The sequence below is a fragment of the Belonocnema kinseyi genome, chromosome 2, assembly GCF_010883055.1.
Source record: "Belonocnema kinseyi isolate 2016_QV_RU_SX_M_011 chromosome 2, B_treatae_v1, whole genome shotgun sequence".
Lineage (NCBI taxonomy): Eukaryota > Metazoa > Arthropoda > Insecta > Hymenoptera > Cynipidae > Belonocnema > Belonocnema kinseyi.
The window spans coordinates 177,031,514-177,051,753 of NC_046658.1; the positions used below are offsets into that span (position 1 = coordinate 177,031,514).

General features: G+C 24.0%; 1 protein-coding gene across 1 annotated transcript in view; it reads left to right on the plus strand.

Annotated features, from left to right (window-relative positions):
• The first annotated feature begins 231 nt into the window (after positions 1 to 231).
• Positions 232 to 20,240, plus strand: part of LOC117168190 (E3 ubiquitin-protein ligase RNF146) — a 34,367-nt gene continuing 14,358 nt past the window's right edge. The window contains exons 1-3 of the mRNA XM_033353651.1: positions 232 to 417; positions 6,604 to 6,855; positions 18,341 to 18,631. Of these exons, the coding sequence (XP_033209542.1) occupies positions 351 to 417; positions 6,604 to 6,855; positions 18,341 to 18,631 (610 nt within the window). The 5' untranslated portion in view covers positions 232 to 350. The remainder of the gene's footprint in view (positions 418 to 6,603; positions 6,856 to 18,340; positions 18,632 to 20,240) is intronic.

Below are 20,240 nucleotides of genomic sequence, written 5' to 3' on the forward strand. Positions count from 1 at the left end.
TCCTGCGATCTGAGATAATTATAATTATTTCCAATTTTTTGATGTATTTTTCAAATTTGTATATTTCCTTTTTCCCGCGATTTTCTTTTGCCATCTAGTGACAAAAGAGCGAGCCTATAGTCGCTCGTAATAGACCATAACAGATCACACACTCTGGTGAGTGGTATACCTAATTAACTCATTTTTCGTAATATTCTGCGCATGTGAAGTGACCTGAAAATTCCTTGATGACATAAATAAAAACAAGAAATGGCCGAAGTGAATTATTCCTCGACGCAAATTAATTTTTTTGGATTTTGAAGAATATATTAATGAATAAAATTGATTTAAAGTAAAATTTATACAAAATCATGGCTCAGGTGCCAACAAAATCGACAGGCGTGATAGATAATGAGAAAGACGTTGAAGAAAAAGAAGGTAAGAAAAGACGCATGTTTTCACGTTCACTTCTGTTTATTTTGATACTTTTTCATCTGATTATGCAAATTACAGCAGTTATGAGATAAGTTTGACGGCTTTAACCGTATTTTTATTACAATGACAATCATACAAATATAAATTAAATTCATAACCTTGATTTTTTTTATATGGCGTATTTTCGTTTCTTCCGCAAATTAGAAATTAACGTGAGTACAAGTTTGTAGTTCAAATTTGCCGAATTATGTGTATCGGAATTTATCAAACTATTTTTTATTTTGCAAACGTATTATTTTATAGATTTTTATTTTTCTAAAATCATATATTATGTTTTCCAAAATTAGATAGTAATAATCAAAATTATAAAACGCAATTTCTGAAACTTCATTCATTACTATGTTATATGTCTTTTAATAAAAAAAACATTGTATATAAAAAGTATTTATGTTATTATAAACTATTTCCAATGGCTGAACTAAAAAACACGGAATTTTTTTAATCAGAGAAGAAATTTATACAAAAAAGTGTCATTTCAAACAAGAAAGGCAAATTTTCAACCATATAATTGAATATTCAAAAAAAAATGGAATTTTCTACCAATAAAGATTTTTCATTCCATAATGAAAAAAACTCTAATGAAATTGTGGAATTTTAAAGTGCGAAAGATTAATTATGTACAAAAAATCAAATTTTTAACAAAATAGTTGAAACCTGGAACAAAATAGATCAATTTTCAGCCAAAAAGTTCTGTTTACAACAAAAAGGATTAAAATTCAACGAAAAGAAATTAATTTTTATTAACAAAAAAACTGATTTTCTACAAAACAGGTAATTATTTAACACGAAAATATATTTTTTCAACAAGAAAGTTAATATTCAACACACAATTGGAATTTTTTAACAAAAAGGTTGAATTTCCAACAAAAAACTTGAATTTTGAACCAAAAAAAGATAAATTTCCAATCAAGGAGATTAATTTTCTATCAAGAAAGACAAATTTGCAACCAACATTTTTTTTTAGAATTCATTTTCATATGGTGAAAATTCAATTCCTTCGTTGAAAGTTGAACTACTTTGTGAACAATTCATTTATGTGGTTGAAAATTCAACTCTTTAGTTGGAAATTTGCCTTTTTTGTAGAAAATTAATCTCCTTGGTTAGAAATATATCCTTTTGTGTTAAAAATTCGTCTTTTTGGGGTAAAAATCTTTATCTTTTGTTTAAAATTTCGAATTTTTTAAATTGAGAATGTAACTGTATGAAAATTAATCTGTTTTGTTTCAGAATTCATTTTTGTTGTTGTTTAAAATTCAACTAATTGATTAAAGATGAACTTTTTTATTTAAATTCAATTGTTTTGTAAAAAACGTATCTTTTTGGCTTTAAAATTCAGCAGTGGGGTTGATTTTTACTTTCTTATCTGAAAAATTTGTCTTTTTGGATTAAAAATTCATCTGTGATTTGAACAATCTACGATTACATTTTTCGTTGAGAATTGATTTTCATTTGCTGAAATTTGGATTCCTTGCTTGAAATATAAACTACATTCTTAAAAATTAATTTTTTTGTTGAAAATTCGTGTTTCTTCATAAAAAAAGTAATATCTTTAATTTAAAATTGATCTTTATGTGTTAAAAATTCAAGTCTTTTTCTAGAATATTCCATTTTTTTTAAGATTAACTTTCTCGTTGAAAATTCATATTTTTGTGTTGAAAATTCAACTGTTTTTTTTTTTAGAAAATTCGTGTCTGGGGTAAAAATTTATTTCTTTTGGTTGAAATTTCTTATTTTTTGTGGAAAATGCAACTGTTTGGCTGAAAATTAATCTGTTTTGGTTGATAAATCAACTATTTTGCTTGAAATTTAACTGCTTGGTTAAAAATGAAATTTTTTGTTAACAACTAAATTGTTTTGTAGAAAATTCGTCTTTTTAGTTTGAAAATTCATCTTTTTAGGTTTAAAATTGATCTTTCATGTTTGAAATTCAACTTTTTTGTTGAATATTAACTGTCTTATTGAAAAATTCATATTCTTGTGTGGAAAATTCAACTGTTTCGTAGAAAATTCATCTTTCTGGCATACAAATTATTTTCTTTTGGTTTAAATCTCATATTTTTTGTTGAAAATGCAATTTTTTGGCTGAAAATTCATCTTTTTCTGTTGACAAATCCACTATTTTTTTTTAAATATAATTGTTTGGTTAAGAATAAACTTTTTTTTTGAAAATTAATTTTTGTTGAAAATTCGTCTTTCTTGGCAGAAAATCAATCTCCTTGGTTGAAAATTGATCTTTTTGTCTTGAAAAATCAAGTATTTTTCCAAAAAATTCCAATGTTTTGTCGAAAATTGACTTTCTGATTGAAAATTCATATTTTTGTTTTGAAAATTCAACTTTTTTGTAGAAAATTAGTATTTCTGGGGTAAAAACTAATTTCTTTGGTTGAAATTTCAAATTTTTTTTTGAAAATGTAACTTTTTGGATGAAAATTAATCTGTTTGGTTGAAGAATCAACTATTTTGCTTAAAATTGAGCGCTTTTGACTAAAAACGAACGTTTTTGTTGAAAATTAAATTTTTTTGAAGAAAATTCGTCTTTTTAGGTTGAAAATTTCTCTTTCTGGGTTCAAAATTAATCTTTCTTGGTTGAAATTCAACTATTTGGTTGAAAATGTATCTTTCTTGATTGGAATTAAACCTTACTGTTGAAAATTTATGTGCAAGAGTTTAAAAGTCAAGGATTTTTTAAGTCGTTCAACTTTTTAGCTTGAAAACACAAAAATGTTGTTGAAAATTGATCTTTTATGTTTAAAATTCAAGTCTTTTTCTAGAAAATTCCACTCTTTTGTTGAAGATGAATTTTGGATTGAAAACTCAACTATTTGGTTAAAAATTCAACTTTTGTTTAGAAATTTATCTTATTCAATTGAAGTTTCAACTATTTGATGGTAAATGAAACTGTTTTTGAAAAATCATTTTTTTCTATGAAAGTAATCTTTTTCGTTTGAAAGTTAATTCTTTTTAATTAAAAAGACTACTATTTCATTTTTCGTTGAGAATTCATTTTTGTTTGCTGAAAATGAAATTACTTGGTTGAAAGTTAAACTAGTTTGTGAAAAATTCATTTATTTGGTTGGAAATTCATTCATTTGGTTAGATATTCCTCCTTTTTTATAGAAAATGAATATATTTAGTTGTAAATTGATCTTTTTGTGGTGAAAATTCAAGTTTTTTCTAGAAAATTCCACTATTTTGTTGAAGATTAACTTTTTAGTTGAAAATTCAACTGCTTTTTACAAAATTCGTAATTTTTTTTATTGAAAATAAAACTGTTTGGTTAAAAATTCAACTTTTCGTTAGAAATTCATCTTCTTCGCTTGAAATTTCAACTATTTGATTGTCAATCCAACTGTTTGGTTGACATTTTTTTAAAGATTGAATATTCATTTGTATGGTTTGAAAATTCACTTTCGAGGTTGAAAATTCATCTGTTTTGGTTGAAAAATTGTTGATTATTAACTTTCTTGTTGAAAATTCATATTTTCGGGTAAAAAATTAATTCCTTTTGATGTACCTGAAGTTCCGAACGTTCAGATGAACAAAATATTTTTACAAATTTTTATTTTACCCAAAAATATTGTTCCAACTGCATTTTAAAATATTCATTATAATTCTATTTCTAATATAAATTAACAAAAATTTGAGCACTTTTTCGGGTTTATAAAGTCATCCGTAAAAAATTTTGTTCACTTTTTTTTTCTTTTGGTAGAAATTTCATTTTTTCTTGTTGAAAATTTACCTGTCTGACTAAAAATGAATCTGATTTGATTGAGGAGTCAACTGTTTTGCTTCAGATTTAACCGTTTGGTTAAAATTGATCTTTTTGTGTTGACATTTCATTTTTTGTGTAGAAAATTCGTTTTGTTTTAGCTTGGAAATTCAACAATTATGTAGCATTTTTTTTCTTGTCGAAAAAATCTTTCTTGCTTGAAAATTCAACTCTTTTGATTAAAATTCGACTTTTGGTTTGAACATTCACCTTTGTAGGTTAAAAATTCATTTATTTTGCTTGAGTAATCATTTTTTGCTATGAAAGTAAACATTTTCGATTTTTAATTGAAAAGCCTGCTATTACATTTTTCGTTGAGAATTCATTTTCATTTGCTGAAAATTCAATTAATTACTTGGTTACAAGTTCAACTACTTTGGGAAAGATTAATTTATTTCATTAAAAAATTATCCGTTTGGTTGGAAATTCGTCTTTCCTGTAGAAAATGTTTTTTGTATGTTCAAAGTTCAACTTTTTTCTTGAATATTAGCTTCCTAGTTGAAAATTCATTTTTTCTTGTTGAAAATGTACTTATTTGACTGGAATTTAATCTGCTTTGTTTGAGGGATCAATTATTTAGCTTAAAGGTTTGGTTAAAATTGATATTTTTTTGATGAAAATTTAATTTTTTTCTTTAGAAAATTCGTTTTTTTAGCTTGAAAATGTAACAATTTGGTTTAATTTTTTTCCTTGTTGACTTAAAAATCCTTCTTGGTTCAAAATTCAACTATTTTGTAGTAACGGCAACTGTTTAGTTGAAAATTCATCTTTTTGTGTTTAAAATTGATCTTTCTTGTTTGACAATAAACGTTTTTATTGAAATTTCTTTTATTTTTTTTTTAAATTGAACTGAATGGTTGACAATGGAATATATTTCGACTTAAAATCTTAAGAATGTGATATTCACATTAATTTTATTTAAAAAACCTGTGTTCCCAATTACATATTTTCCTATTTTTGTAAAAAAAATCACCCTATTTCGCCTTGTTTTGAGAGCATTTTGCTCTATGAAGTGTGAATTTTTAAAAATCGTTATTGTATCGTTTTAAATACACTATAAAAATGTTTTTTGGTAAATTATCGAAAATATTTGGGACACAACAAACCCGAAAATTCGGTAAAATTCCCTGATTATTTGGGTAAATTTGTTATATTTTTGGGGAATTTTCCTCAAAATGACTTCGGGAAAATTCCAAATAGATTTCGGTCATTTTTCCAACGTCTAGGGAATTTTCTATAGAATTCCGTGATTATTCCGGTAAATTTGTTATATTTTGGGGGAATTTTATCCAAAACATGTTCGGGTAATTCCACACCGATTTTGATAATTTTTCCAGAGTTTAGGGAATTTTCCCATAAAATTTTTCGGTAAAATTCCCTAATCATTTCGGTAAATTTGTTGTACATTTGGGTAATTTTACCCAAAATATCTTAGGAAAAATTCCACAACGATTTCGGTCAGTTTTCCAGAGTTTTGGAAAATATCCCTTAAAAATGTCGGTAAAACTTCCTAGCTATTTCGGTGAATTACTTACATATTTTGGGAATTTTCCCCGAAATAACCCAAGACAATAATTTAATTCGTTTTTGATTTTAGAAAATTTTGTCTGATCAGATTTATTGTTAAATTATAATTTTGTTATGTTATAAGAATTTAAAATTCTAGAATTTCAGAAGCTTTGACTTTGAATGGTTCAATTTGGTTTTTAATTTCAAATTAATAAATAATAAAATAATAATAAAATAATCCAATTTTCAAAATTCGAATCTGAAAATTTACCATTTTTAACGTGACATTGTCCAATTTGCGAAACTTTAATCTGAAATCATTACATTTGGTGACTCTTTAATCAAAATAAAATTGTTTAACATTTAGCGCTTCGACTTAAAATTATACAATTCAACTCCTTTTTCTACAAAAATTCTCCATAATTGTTCGATATTTTTTTTAATGTCGATCTTTCAGTTAGAAATGCTAAGCTATCAATTATTGTTTCATAAAACGTTCAAAACATAATATTTAAAAATTGGTTTAATAATAGGTTTTTAAATTTATTATATTTTTCATCTTAGGAAATAGAAATCCAGAGACGTAAATGAGCGATTTGAATGATTAAATTACCAATCATTGGGAAAATTACCATAAATTATGTTAATATTATCTTGAAAAACGGTAATTTTCTACAAATAATGGATAATTTCCCCACCCAAAATAGGGAATTTTACCTACAAAATTGTTGGGAAAATTCTCGAAATTTTTTACAGTGTATAGGAAACATTGAATTTTCATCCATGCCTTTAAAAAAAATCATGTGAGGCCTCAAGTTTGGATGGAAATTTAAGTAATTTTGGTTCATTAGATTCCTCGACAGTACCAGAATGCGCAGTATGTTTGCAACCATGTATACATCCAGCTCGGTTACCCTGCAGCCACATATTCTGTTACCTATGTGTGAAAGGAGTAGCTAATCAGAGTAAAAGATGTCCCATGTGCCGACAAGAAATTCCAGCAGATTTTGTCGAGAGGCCACAATTGGTAGAAGTCGAGGAACCAGCGAAAGAAGACACAGAGACCGAGGAAGAGTACCAATGGTTTTACGAAGGCCGAAATGGTAATTTTTCTCTTTCATATTAAGTTTTAATTAAAAACTACACAAAATTGCACCTTCATATAATTAAAAAAATGCAAATGGCACGCGAAAAATAGGAAATTTAGCTTTAAAAAAATCATTTTGGTATTATAAAATATGGGGTGTTTCTGTATTACAGGCCTCGGACCAAATATTTCTTTAAGGATGCAACTGTTTTGTTACTATTTAAAAAATGACATTAATATTACTATTTTTTTAATTGCTCTTCTTGCAACTTTTTTTTTTTGAATTTGCCTTTAAAAAGTTTTTCTAACTTAGGAATTTTACTAATTTTTAGAAGAAAAAAAAATTTTTCATCTTTGATTTCAACAGATTTTTAAAAATAATTAGTAAATTGTTTTTTTTTCATGTATGATATCATTAAGTTTAAAATGCTTAATTCGAAATACTTTTACTTTAAATTGTTACCATTTTCGATTTTTATTTTTAAGCGTATATTTTAATTCAAAGATTTTTTAAATGCGTGTTTAATTGCTTGAATGATTAAAAAATAGAAGCGTTTGAATTCGAAGATTTTTTTTTTAAACAAATTTTTCGTTGATCAATTCTCAATATAAATTAATTAATGATTTTTAAAATTGAGCTGCACTTTAGGATTTAAAAAGTGAATAATAATTTATTTTAGACGACGATTCGGAACCAGCTCACAATTTTAGAATTTTCAGATTTTAACATTAAAATTTAGACCGTTTTAATTGGAGAGTCTTATTAGTTAAATAATTGTAAACACCCGATGAAACTTTATAAACATTTTTTAATTTTAAAATACCTTCGAACTACCATATTCATAAATAAAGGCTTTTATTTATTTTCAAATGTTATTTCAGTTTAAAATATTCAATTTTTAAACCATTTAATTTGAAATTTATTAATTTAAAAAAAAGAAACCTTACACTTTTAATTGTTCTGTTTAAAAACATTTTATTTCCAAGTCAAATTGTTAGATGTTGATGTATAAGTAATTAAAAGTAATAATTCGAGTATGTTGACGAAATATTTAGAAGTTTTTAAAAAGAATTTCGAAAGACTTCAGAAGAATAAAAAACATTAATTAGAAAAATTAAAAATGGTATTTTATTTTTAAAAATTAATTTTAAGAGAAAATTTAAGAATATTGGGAAAGATTGAAAAAATAATCAAAAATGAACATGAACGATTTTAAGAAAGTTTCTTTAATTTGGCAAAAGTTAAAAAAACTTTTATTCGAATAATTTTAAAAGATGTTCAGAAGTTCTAAAAAATTGCAAAAATAATTTAAAATTACAAAAAAATGTAACGTGGATTTATATTTTTTGAACTTAATCTGAATCTTTGAACTCTACAATTTTTAAAAGAATAAAACTTTTAATTTTACAGTTTAACTGTTTCTATTTTATACGTGTAAATTATTGGCCATTTAAATACAAATTTTTTTATTTAAACAACTTTCAAACTTCAATTTAAAAAGTTTAAAATTCAAGACTTCCACTTTAAGTTCAAGAATTTTTTAAAATACTAAAAAATGTAAGTTGTACGGGATTTCAAAAGGTTTTTCGAATTGCACATGATTTAGGCGTTCGTTTTTACATTACGAAACAGCTCAGTACTTCACTCATGTACGTAATTTTTGTAACTTTTCAAAAAATTTCTCCTGAAGATTATCTTTTTATTAATAAATTTTCTTATTTAGTTAGAACTTTAACAATTTTCTTATAAAGACATACTTTTTGGTTGCAAATTCAACATTTTTGTTGAAAATTCGCCTTTTTGGGTTAAAAATTCAACTCTTTTGTGTAATACGTTAACCTTTTGTTGAAAATTCTTATTTTGGTTTTGTTGAAAATTAAATTTTTTTCTACCAAATTAATTTTTTGCTTAAAATTCGTATTTTTGTGTTGAAAAATTAATTGAAATGTTTTTAGATGAAAATTTAACTCTTTCATTGAAACTTGTCACTTTTATTTAAAAATTCACCTGTTTTAGTAGAATTTCCATTTTCTTGGACCAAAATGCAAGCTGTTTGGTTGAAAATGTATCAATCTTGTTAAAAAGTCATACTTTTTGGTTAAAAATTCAACTATTTGGCGGAAAATTCACTTATTGTTTACCATTTTTATTTTGGTATTGAAAAGTGGACTTAGAGACTTTTTTCGATAAAAATTATCGATTTTTTTTTGAAGATTTTTTTTTAATTCATCTGGTTTGGAAGAAATTTCATCTTTCTTGAATAAAAATGTAACTATGTGGTAGAGAATTCAACTATTTTGTTAAAAATTCATCCTTTTTGGTTGAAAATTCAATTGGATTCATAAAAACTTATTTTTCGTGAAAAAACTAATATTTTGATCTCGAAAAGTCATCTGGAATCTTTTTTGGACGAAAATTCAACTATTGAGAAAATTTTTTAGAATAAAAAATCGTATTTTTTAAGAAAAATTTCATCTTTTTTATATATTTTTTTCTAATTTATCTTTTTGATTCAAAAATTTATCTGTTTCAGTAGAAATTTAATTTTTTTTATGCAAATGCAACTTTTTGGTTTGAATTTTTTTTTATTAATTTGGAATTCGCCCTGAATTCTTATGAATTTATCCTGAATCCTTACAAATTCTTTTGAATTTTTCTAAATTTTACTCAATGAAATGGACTTTTAAAAACTTTTTGTTTAATTCATCTTGAAGTATTTAAAACTGAGTTTTAAATTACTTGATTGTTTTTTTAATTCATTTTGATTTTTTAAAATGAATTTTATCGAATTATTCTCCTTTCTTTTAAATTCCCTTTAAATTTACCCAAATTTTATTGTAATTAATGGAATTTTTTGGATTTAAAAAATGTTTTCCAATTTATTTTAATTCCTTTGAATTTACATCAATTGCTTTGTAGGACGCGCAAATCGGTCCCTATAATAAATAATATTCAAATTGAAAACAATTTCAAACAGTTCTAAAATAAAATAACAATCTTGTTTTTGATTTAGAATTTAAACATTGAAACCATTGAAAATTAAAGAAATTATTCAATAGTTTAATAGAATTTGGTTTTTATGGATTTTCAAATGTCGAACTTTTTCGAATATTTTTCAAATAAATAACTTCAGTATTCAATGCGTGGTTCTAAAATCCGCTCATTTTTTAATCTATTTAGAATATTTAAATCTAAAATTATTAAATTTGAAACTGAATAAAATTGAATTGGTTGTATTTCAAAAAGTATCATTGACAATTTCTGTTTCTGTTTTAAGTTTCTGGAGTTTACATTTTTTATATTTCTCATTTAAAATTTCTTTTTATTTTGAACGTTTTTTTTAGAATAATTAAGTTTTCAGGTTTCAAATAAAGGTGAATTTATTTGTTTATTTTAGAAAAATTTGTCTAATCAATTTTTACGTTAAATCATCATTATTTTTTATTTAGGAAAAATTTACGTTTCTATAATTTTAGAAGCTTTTACTTTGAAATATTCAACTCAGTTTTCAATTTCTTTCATTTTTTTTTTAGAAATTAATTTGGAATTCGCCCTGAATTCTTATTAATGTATACTAAGTTATTTTAAATTCTTTTTAATTCTTCTAAATTCACCCAAGAATACTCAATTCAATGGATTTTTAAAAATTGTTGGTTTCATTCATCATGAAGTTTTTAAAACTCACCTTAAATTCTTAGGTATTTAATCAAATTCTTCTAAATTCTCTTTAATTTGACTAAATTCCCTTTAAAACTTACTCAATTTAATGAATTTTTGTCATCTTTTTTTGAATTTACTTGATAGTTTTTTTTAATTCAGATAGTTTTTTTTGTAAAAAATTACCAAATTTTTTCCAGTTCCCCTTAAATTCCTCGAAATTTACTCAAATTTTACTGAAATCAATGGGTTTTTCGTTTTAAACAAATTTTCCAATTTATTTAAATACTTTTGAATTTTCTGTAGTCATTGGTCACTTTTTTGGTTAGAAATTAGTAGGGCTTCAAAGCTTTGAAGATATTTTAAATTATTTTTTTGAATTCACCCTGAATTCTTTTAAATTGTTTGAAATTCACTTGAATTCTTCTAAATTTGCTTAATTCTACTTAATTCAATGGATTGTTTTTTTTTATTTTTGAAAGTTTTTATTTAATTAATCTTGAAGTATTTTAACTTCACCGAGAATTCTTAGATATTTTATAACATTCTTTTGATTTTTCTTAAATTCACCTTAAAGTTTTTAATTTGATCGAATTCTTCTAGTTTTCCTTATATTTCTCTAAACACACTCAAATTTTACTGAAATAAATGGATTTCTTCAATTAAAAAACAGTTCTCATTCATTTGAATTGTTTTTTTTTTTGTAAAGAAATTTGAAATTATTTTTTGGAATTCTTATTAATTATCCCTGAATTCTTTTAAATTCTTTGCAATTCTCTTTAATCACTGGAATTCTTCTAATTTTACTCAAATCTACTAAGTTCAAAGGATTTTAAAAAAATTTTTAAAGTTTTTATTTAATTGATCCTGAATTCTTTTAACTTTAACTGAAATTCTTAATTATTTCATAAAATTCTTATGAATTCTTTTGAATTTTTCAAAATTAGATTCAAACTTACTGAATTCAATGAAGTTTTTTCATCTTTTTGACTTGTTTCCAATTCATTCGATTTTTTTTAATTCAATTTAAATTTGTATAAATTTTATGGAATTCTTGTAGTTTCCTTTAAATTCCTTTTATTGGCACTCGAGTTACTGAAATAAATTGATTTTTTCAATTTTTGAATAATTTTCCAATTCGTTTGAATTCTTTTGATTTTTTTTGTAGTCATTAGTCACTTTTTTGGTTTGAAGTTAGTAGGATTTTAAAGATTTAAAGAGATTTGAAATTTTTTTGTATTCTACCGGAATTCTTATTAATTCACTTTAAATTCTTTTCAATTCTTTTCAATTTTTTTCATTTGAAATCTTTTGAATTTACCAGGGTGGCCGCTGGACCAGGAAACCTGGAAAACTAGGAATTTTATGAGACCGGGAAAAACTGGGAAATGACAGTGAATTTAGTTTTTGACCGGGAATTTGAAAATTTTTTAGAAAAACAATTTTTTTTTTTTGATTAAAAAAAAAAACGTTTTTAGATGATCAACTGTAAATATAAATTTATTAATTAATTTAAAAATTTAATCAGTTTACAATTTCAGAATTTCCAGAAATTTAGCGTTAACAATTAAAATGCTTCAGTTCAAAAGTCTTATTACTTAAACAAATATAAAAGCCCGATTGTAACTGTATGAACTATTTGCAGTTTTACAGTCATTGCAAAATAATATACTCATAATCCAAGGCTTTTATTAAATTTCAAATATTTCAGTATAAAATTCTCCATTTTTAAACCATTCATTTTGATAATTTATACGAAGTATCTAAGTGTTCGAAAATGTTTTTTTAGTTTGAAAAATTAATTTTAAGAAATTATTTTAAAAGATTTCCAAAATTGTCAAAAAAAAAGCAGTAAGATTTCAAGGAAATATTTAAATTTTGGAGGATTAAAAAAAAATTAGGGAGAATTCAACTCATTTTAAAAGATGCTCAGAAGTTCTGTTAAAAAATTTCAAAAATAATTAAAAATTTGAAGATTAAAAAATTTTTTAATAAAATTTTAAACCTTTTTACGGAGTGTTAAGTGCCTTCAAAAAATATAATCGTTTAGAAAAAAATCCAATTCATTTGAGTTCTTTCCAATTGTTTTGTAGCCATTAGTCATTTTTTTGCTTTGAAATTAATAGGATTTCAAAAATTTAAATAGATTGAAATTATTTTTTGGAACTCTCCCGGAATTCTGATTAATTTACTCTGAATTCTTTTAAATTCTTTGGAATTCTCTTCAATTTTTTTATTCACTTGAATCCTTCTAAATTTACTTGATTCTATTTAATTCAATGTTTTTTTATTTATTTTGAGAAGTATTTATATAATTGATTCAGAAGCCTTTCAACCTCATCTTGAATTTTTATAAACTTCATCGAATTTATCTCGTGTACATTAAATTCTTTTTAAAAAAATTCAATTTTACGGAAGTCAATGGAATTTTTTCGATTTAAATTTGTTTTCCTATTCATTTGAATTTCGTTTAAATTTAACTTAAATTTTTTTGAAGCATAATGAATTTATCCTGAACTTTTTACTCTTTCAGCGTAAAAAAATACCATATGAGGGTATTTTAAAAGATTCGAAAGGATTCGACGCAATTCTATGCCATATTTCAAAAATAGTTAACCCTTCTATTTTAGACTAAAAAAAAATAGCATGACACTATTTTGAATTTCATAAATAAGTCCGAGGCCTGGTACTGCACTCTTTAGAATTTTTTTATTGAAAATTATTTAGATAGTAGCTTGAAAAAATATCATATGCCTACCCATTCATAGGTTGGTGGAGGTACGATCAGAGGACCAACGAAGATTTGGAAGATATTTACAATCTAGGAGGCGATGAGTGCGAACTTTTGATCTGTGGCACACTTTATGTAATCGATTTCAAAAACAAAATTCAGTACAAAAAGTATCAGCCACGTTGTAAACGTAATATTAAACGTGACGAAAAAAACGCGCCTTGCAAGGGAACAGCAGGAGTGAGATAGTTATTAGTTACCAAGTTTTCAAAGAGTTCTAATTCTTTTACTTTAAATACGTGTTGCATTAATGGCTTGACATGTTTTTTTATGTAAAATGTAAAATGTAATTAAGTTATTTTTTTACCTAGAAATTATATAATGATTATAATTTCATTATTTGCTCGATGAGTTTAAGCTCCAGAGATTATTATGATCAAAAGTGTTTTTTCACTTATGCATTGTTTAGCATACTATTGTTTATCTTTGTTCAAGTATTTCTACACGCTTCTGAATTAACATGCACTACTTTCGTATTCAGAAAATTTATGAATAAATGATTTTTGCAGAAAACTGGTAAGCATTATTTTTTTTTCCTAACACTTTCACAGGCCTCGGACTCCCCACACTAGTCACACTATTTGACACTTTTTTTGAGTGATGACACTATTCTGCTAGTATTTCGAGAAAAATGACACCAAAGACACTATTTTCTTACAATTGTCTTACTATTTCTTATGCATTAATCAGTAGTTCAACTTTCAACTAAATGTTAGATTTTTAATCAAAGAGATAAATTTTCAACACAGATAATTTTTAACCGAAGAAGAGGAATTCTCACGTACATAATTTTTTGGGAAAATAGTTGAATTTTTAATCTGAAAAGATCAATTTTTAACCAACAATGGAATAGTCAAATTTTCATTCAAGATAAATAATTTTCAATACAATATTTTTTTCCGCAAAATAATGTTTAACTAAAAAAACAACTTTTAACACGAATTATGAATCTTTCAACAACAAAAAATTAACGTTTAAGAAAATAGTTTAACTTTAAACCAGGAAATCGAAGATTCAGCCAAAATAGGTTAATTTTCATCAAGAACTTTCAACAAAAAAAGATGAAATTTAAACCAAGAAGAATTGTTGAATTTTCTTCTAGAAGCGATTAATTTTTAATAAAAAAAAAAATTAAATTTTAATCATAAACGAAGTTTTCACAAAAAAAAGTTTGATACAGTTGAATTTTTAAGCCAATAAGACGAATTTTCTACAGACCAGTTGAATTTTCAATCCGAGAACAGGAATTTTCAGGATGGTCGCTGGACTGGGAAGCTTACATTTTTAATTTTAATAATTTTTTAATGCTTTCTTAAAGACTTGAACAAACAAAAAATAAAAGTCTTTGATGTTTGAAAATTTTGGATAAAAAACATTTTCATTTAATAAATAAATACATATTTTTTAAAGTGAACAAAAACGTTTTGAAGAAACGATTTTAAATCAGTTCAAAATTTAAGAATTTTCAAATTTTTACGTTAAAACTTAAACGGTTTCAATTTGAAAGTCTTAGTTATTAAACAAATGTGAACGTGTGACTGAAAGTTTATAAACTATTTTTAATTAAAAAAAGATTAATGATTGAATATTTATCAATATTTGAATTTTCATTTAAGACAAGTAAATTAAAACCAAGTATTTAATACAGATTAAAAATTTTCATGAAAATTTTAGAAAGTTTTCTTCAAATCTTCTAGAATCTTTTTTGAAAATTTTGTTTAAATCATTGAAAAACTTTTTAAATTTTTTGAATAATTTTAACTTTTTAAATATTCTCTTAAAAGAATTTTTTTAAATGAAAAGTTATTTTTAGTTTTCCTAGGAATCTTAAGAAAATGTTTTTATTCTTTTGAAGCCTTTCACAATTCTTGAAAAGAATTTCAATTTTTTTGTTTAAAATCTGCGAAAATCTACATTTTGTTTTATATTAGGCTATCATTTCAAGTTTTACATTTGACTCTTCAAAACGTCTACATATATCTTAAAATTACTCAGATTTCGCCTACAAATAATAAATGTTCAATTGTTATTTATACATCCAAATTTTAAATCAATTTTCTAAAATTTGCAGGATTTTCTGAAAATTGTAAAAAAAAATTCAATTTATTTTGGAAGATATTTAGAAGTTCTGAAAAAATTTCCAAAATCATTTTAAATTTAAAACAAATTTAAAACAACTTCTAGATTTCTCAAGATTTTGAAGCTTTCCAAGGATGTTTAAACTATTTAAAAAGAAAATAATTGAATTTCTAATTTAAGAAGTGTGCAGTAAAAAATTGTTCAATTTTTCAATATTTAATGTTTCTAGCTTGAAATTCCTTAAAATTATATAATTTTGAAAATTTTAAAGTTCATTGATATATTTTTTTAATTTAGAGCATTGAAAATGATAACGTGGATTTATATATTTTTATATTGAAAAAAGTACCTTCAATTTTATACGCGTAAATTATTGAGCGTTTGAATACAACATTTGTTAATTAAAAACCAAGCAGTTGAATTTTTAACAAAAAAAATTATTCTCTCACTTGAATTATAAATTTTAAACCAAAAAAATTAACTTTCAATGAGTTAAATTTTCAACCTAAAAATATGTGTTTTGAACGAAAATTGTAATAGTTGCAATCTCAACTAAAACAAATTAATTTTCAAACAAGCAGTTGAATTTTTAACCAAAAAATGAGTTTTCTACTAAAAATATGAATTTTCAACAAAACAGTTAAATTTTCTACTGAATTATTGAAATTTTGAGTAAAAAATATGGATTTTCTCCAAAACAGTTGAATTTTCATCTAGAAGGGATCAATTTTCAATTAAAACTATCAAATTTCAATCACAAACGAATTTTCTACAAAACAGTTTTATTTTGTACCGAATACATAGTTGAATTGTTATGCTAATAAGACTAATTTTCTACAAATCAGTTGAATTTTCAACCCAAAATTATTAATTTTTAACAAAAAAGGTCAACTTCAACCAATCCGTTGAATTTTCAATCAAAAAATGGTTTTCTTGATAAAATTATGAATTTTCAACAAAAAAAAATGAAGTTTGAAGAAAGAAGTTCAACTTTGTAATCAATGAGTTTCATTTTCAAACTAAAAAGATGAATTTTGAACGAAAAATTAAAAATTTGAATTCTCAATTAAAACAGATTAATATTCAACAATGCAGTTGAATTTTCAAACAAAAATTACTTTTCTCCAAAACAATTGAATTTTCATTTAGAAGATATTAATTTTCAATCAAAAATGTCAAGTTTCAATCAAAAACGAACTTTCTACAAAACAGTTTAATTTTGAACCGAATATAAAGTTGAATTTTTAAGTCAATACGATGAACTTTCTACAAAGCAGTTGAATTTTCAATTCGAGATTATACAATTTTAAACCAAAAAACTTATTTACAACCAATAAATTGGATTTTTAACGAAAAAATTTGTTTTCTACCAAAAAAGATGAATTTTTAAGAAAATAGTTAAATTGTCTACCAAATTGTTGAAATTTCGAGTCAAAAATATGAATTTTCTCTAAAATTGTTAAATTTCTAGCCCAAGAATATGAATTTAAAATTTTAAAAAGTTGATTTCCAATCAATCAGGTTGAATTTTCAACAAAATAGTTTAAATATCAGTTAAAAAAAATTAAATTTCAAGAAATATTGTTCAATTTTTTTTCCGTCAATAAGTTAAGTTTTTAACTTGAAAAGAAGAATTTTTAATGAAAAATGTAATGTGTAGATGATATTTAAAAAAAGGAAGTAGTTGAATTTTCAAGTAAAACAGAATAATTGTTTCAAAAACAGTTAATTTCTACAGAAAGAGATAAATTTCCGAACCAAAAAGATGCATGTTCAACAAAATAGTTGAATTTTGAATCCAACTTTTGGATTTACCCATTAATAGACTAAAGAATAGCGTTTTAAATAAACAATGAAGTTCATTTTCAATACTTCTAACATATTAGATATGGCAACTAGAAATTTCGATTCAAAAATTAAGTTAATTTCCCCTTTTAAAAAATTTTTGGAACTATTTATACACTATTTTTTCATATTTGTAACAATATTTACACTATTTTTTATCTCTGAAGTGAGCCCAAGTTAAAAATACAAATACCTTTTTTAACCATTTAAAAAGGGTCGACCTTTGAAGAATTGAAAAAAAATTGGTTTTATTCGGGATTCGAACAAAATAAAGAGACATTTTTGAATATTTTCCAATTATTTCTAAAAATTGTGAAAATTGTTACTTTATTAGGTTCAATTTATTTTTTAGCCAAACTGTTTTTAATGTAACGAAATAATTTTGACAAATATAAAAAAAAGTCAGATATATATAAAAAAAATAGTTGTTCTATGATTTTAAGAATCAGAATATTATAACTGATGTAATTTCCAATAAAAAACATTTTTTTTTTGTATGAAAAATGTTAAAACCCCAAAAAAAAACATTAATTTTAACCATATTTTTTGCTATTGATTTTTTTCCGACCGTTGCTTCTTACCAAATTTTGAAAAATGATTGGATTTTAATAAATGACGACTTTTTTCCGGGAAGACATTCTCTACAACTTTACTGTTTGCAATTTTGAAAGTAAATTTTTCTAAGGCTGAAATCGTTAGAACTCTTTTTTTTAAGAAAACCTTTTTTTAACAAATAATTATATTTTAAGATTATTAAGTTATGTAAAAAAAGAAACAGTAGAATTGTGGAGAATGTTTTCCCGGACAAAATAAGCCGATTTATAAAAATGCAATCATTATTCAAAAATTGGTAATAAGCGACGGCCAGATAGAAATTCAATTTAAAAAAACATGGTTCAAATTAATGTTTTTTGTTGGTGTGAATTTCAACATTTTTTATTTAAAAAAAAAACATCTTTTTTATTTGAAATGACATCAGTTATAATATTTTGATTCATAAAATCATAAAAAAAACTAGTTTTCTCAGATGTCTGAGTTTTGGAACGACAGCTACCTTAATTTCGTTTGGAATTGTGGAATATTTTTGAAAACTCTGAGTAAAAAGGAGTTTAAATTCTAATTTTTCAGGTTGGTGGCAATACGATCAGCGCACGAGCCTGGAGCTTGAAACGGCTTATAAGCAAGGTAAAAGAACGTGTGAACTCCTGATAGCAGGATTTCTGTATATTGCCGATTTTGGATCAATGCTTCAATTGCGCCGCAATGATCCATCGAGGCGCCGAAGAATCAAACGAGATCTCCATAATGTGCCCAAGAAAGGGGTGGCTGGATTACGACTCAACACGCAAGAGGAAGAGCAAATTGTTAGGGAAATTAGAGGAGCTGAAAGGCCCACCAGCCCTGCGAGTGATAATTTGGGTACGAAAAAATAACCATTTCTTATCGAGTTAAAAAAATCTGTATTTTATTTCATTATTAAAATCAGGGTCGCCGTTGGACTTGAAAAAATATTTATAAAAGATGAGCTTTTTTCAAAACAGCTGAATTTTCAAATTGAAGATACTAAGTTTTAACCAAAAATGTGATAGTTTATATTTAAACCAAGAAGATTTTAATTTTAAATAAAAAATAGTTAAATATAACAAAAAAAAAATACGAATTTTAAAAAAAATGCTTGAATCCTCAATGAAAAGAGATTCATTTTCAACCATTCGGTTTGCGTTTTTTACAAAATAATTGATTTCCTAACAGATAGTTCAATTTTAACCTCAGGGGTATAATTTTCTATCAAGAAGACGATTTTTTAAGAAATTATATGAATTTTCAATTAGATTTTCAACCAAAAATTGAATAGTTAAATTTTAAAGCCAAGTAGATCAACTTTCTACTAAACAGTTGAATTTTCAATAAAAAAGATATTAATTTTAAATAAAAAATAATTGAATATAACAAAAAAAAAAGAAGAATTTTCAACTAAATATTTGGTTGTATTGTTTACAGAATTATTGATTTTCTAACAAATAGTTCAATTTTAATCTCAGTGGTATAATTTTCTAGAAAAGTTTTTTTCACAATTTTTTTCACAAAAAATCCAATAGCAAAATTTTCAGATAAAAAAAATTACTTTTCAATAAAAAATATATTTTACAAAAAAAAATACATAGATTTTCAACCAAGTAGTTCAATTTTCAACAAAACATCAAATATTTAAATTTTCAGTTAAAAAAATGAATTCCCAATCAAAAGAAAACGAATTTTCTACAAGGCTGTTGAATTTTAAAGCCAAGTATACGAATTATCTAATAAATGAATTGAAATTTCAACCTGAAAATACTAATTTTCAACGAAAAAGATTTTAATTTTAAATAAAAAATAGTTGAGCATAATCAAAAAGACGAATTTTCAAGGAAAAGCTTGAATTCCGAACGGAAACAGATGAATTTTTGATCATTCGGTTTCATTTTTAACAAAGAAAAAAATGATTTTCTACCAAATAGTTAAATTTTAAACCAAGACTATTAATTTTCTATAAAAAAGACGATTTTTTAAGGAAAATACATGATTTTTTTACTAAACAAAGTCATTTTTCAACCAAAAATTGAATAGTTAAATTTATAGTTAAAAAATTAGTTTTCAATCAAAACAATATGAATTTTCTATTATAAATATAAATATAAATTATCTGCAAAACCGTTGGATTTTCAACATGAAAATATCTATTTTCAACAAAAAAGATTTTAAATTTATTAATTTTAAATAAAAAACAGCTTAATATAACCAAAATAGATAAATCTTCAACAAAATACTTGAATCCTGATTAAAACTGATTAATTTTCAATAATTTGATTTCATTTTTAACAAAAAAATTTATTTTGTACCAAATAGTTAAATTTTAAACCAATAGGATTCATTTTCTATAAAAAAAAATAGGATTTTTTAAGAAAAGACACAATTTTCAACCAAGTAGTTCAATTTTCAACTAAACATTGAATATTTAAATTTTCAGTTAAAAAAATTAGTTTTCAAT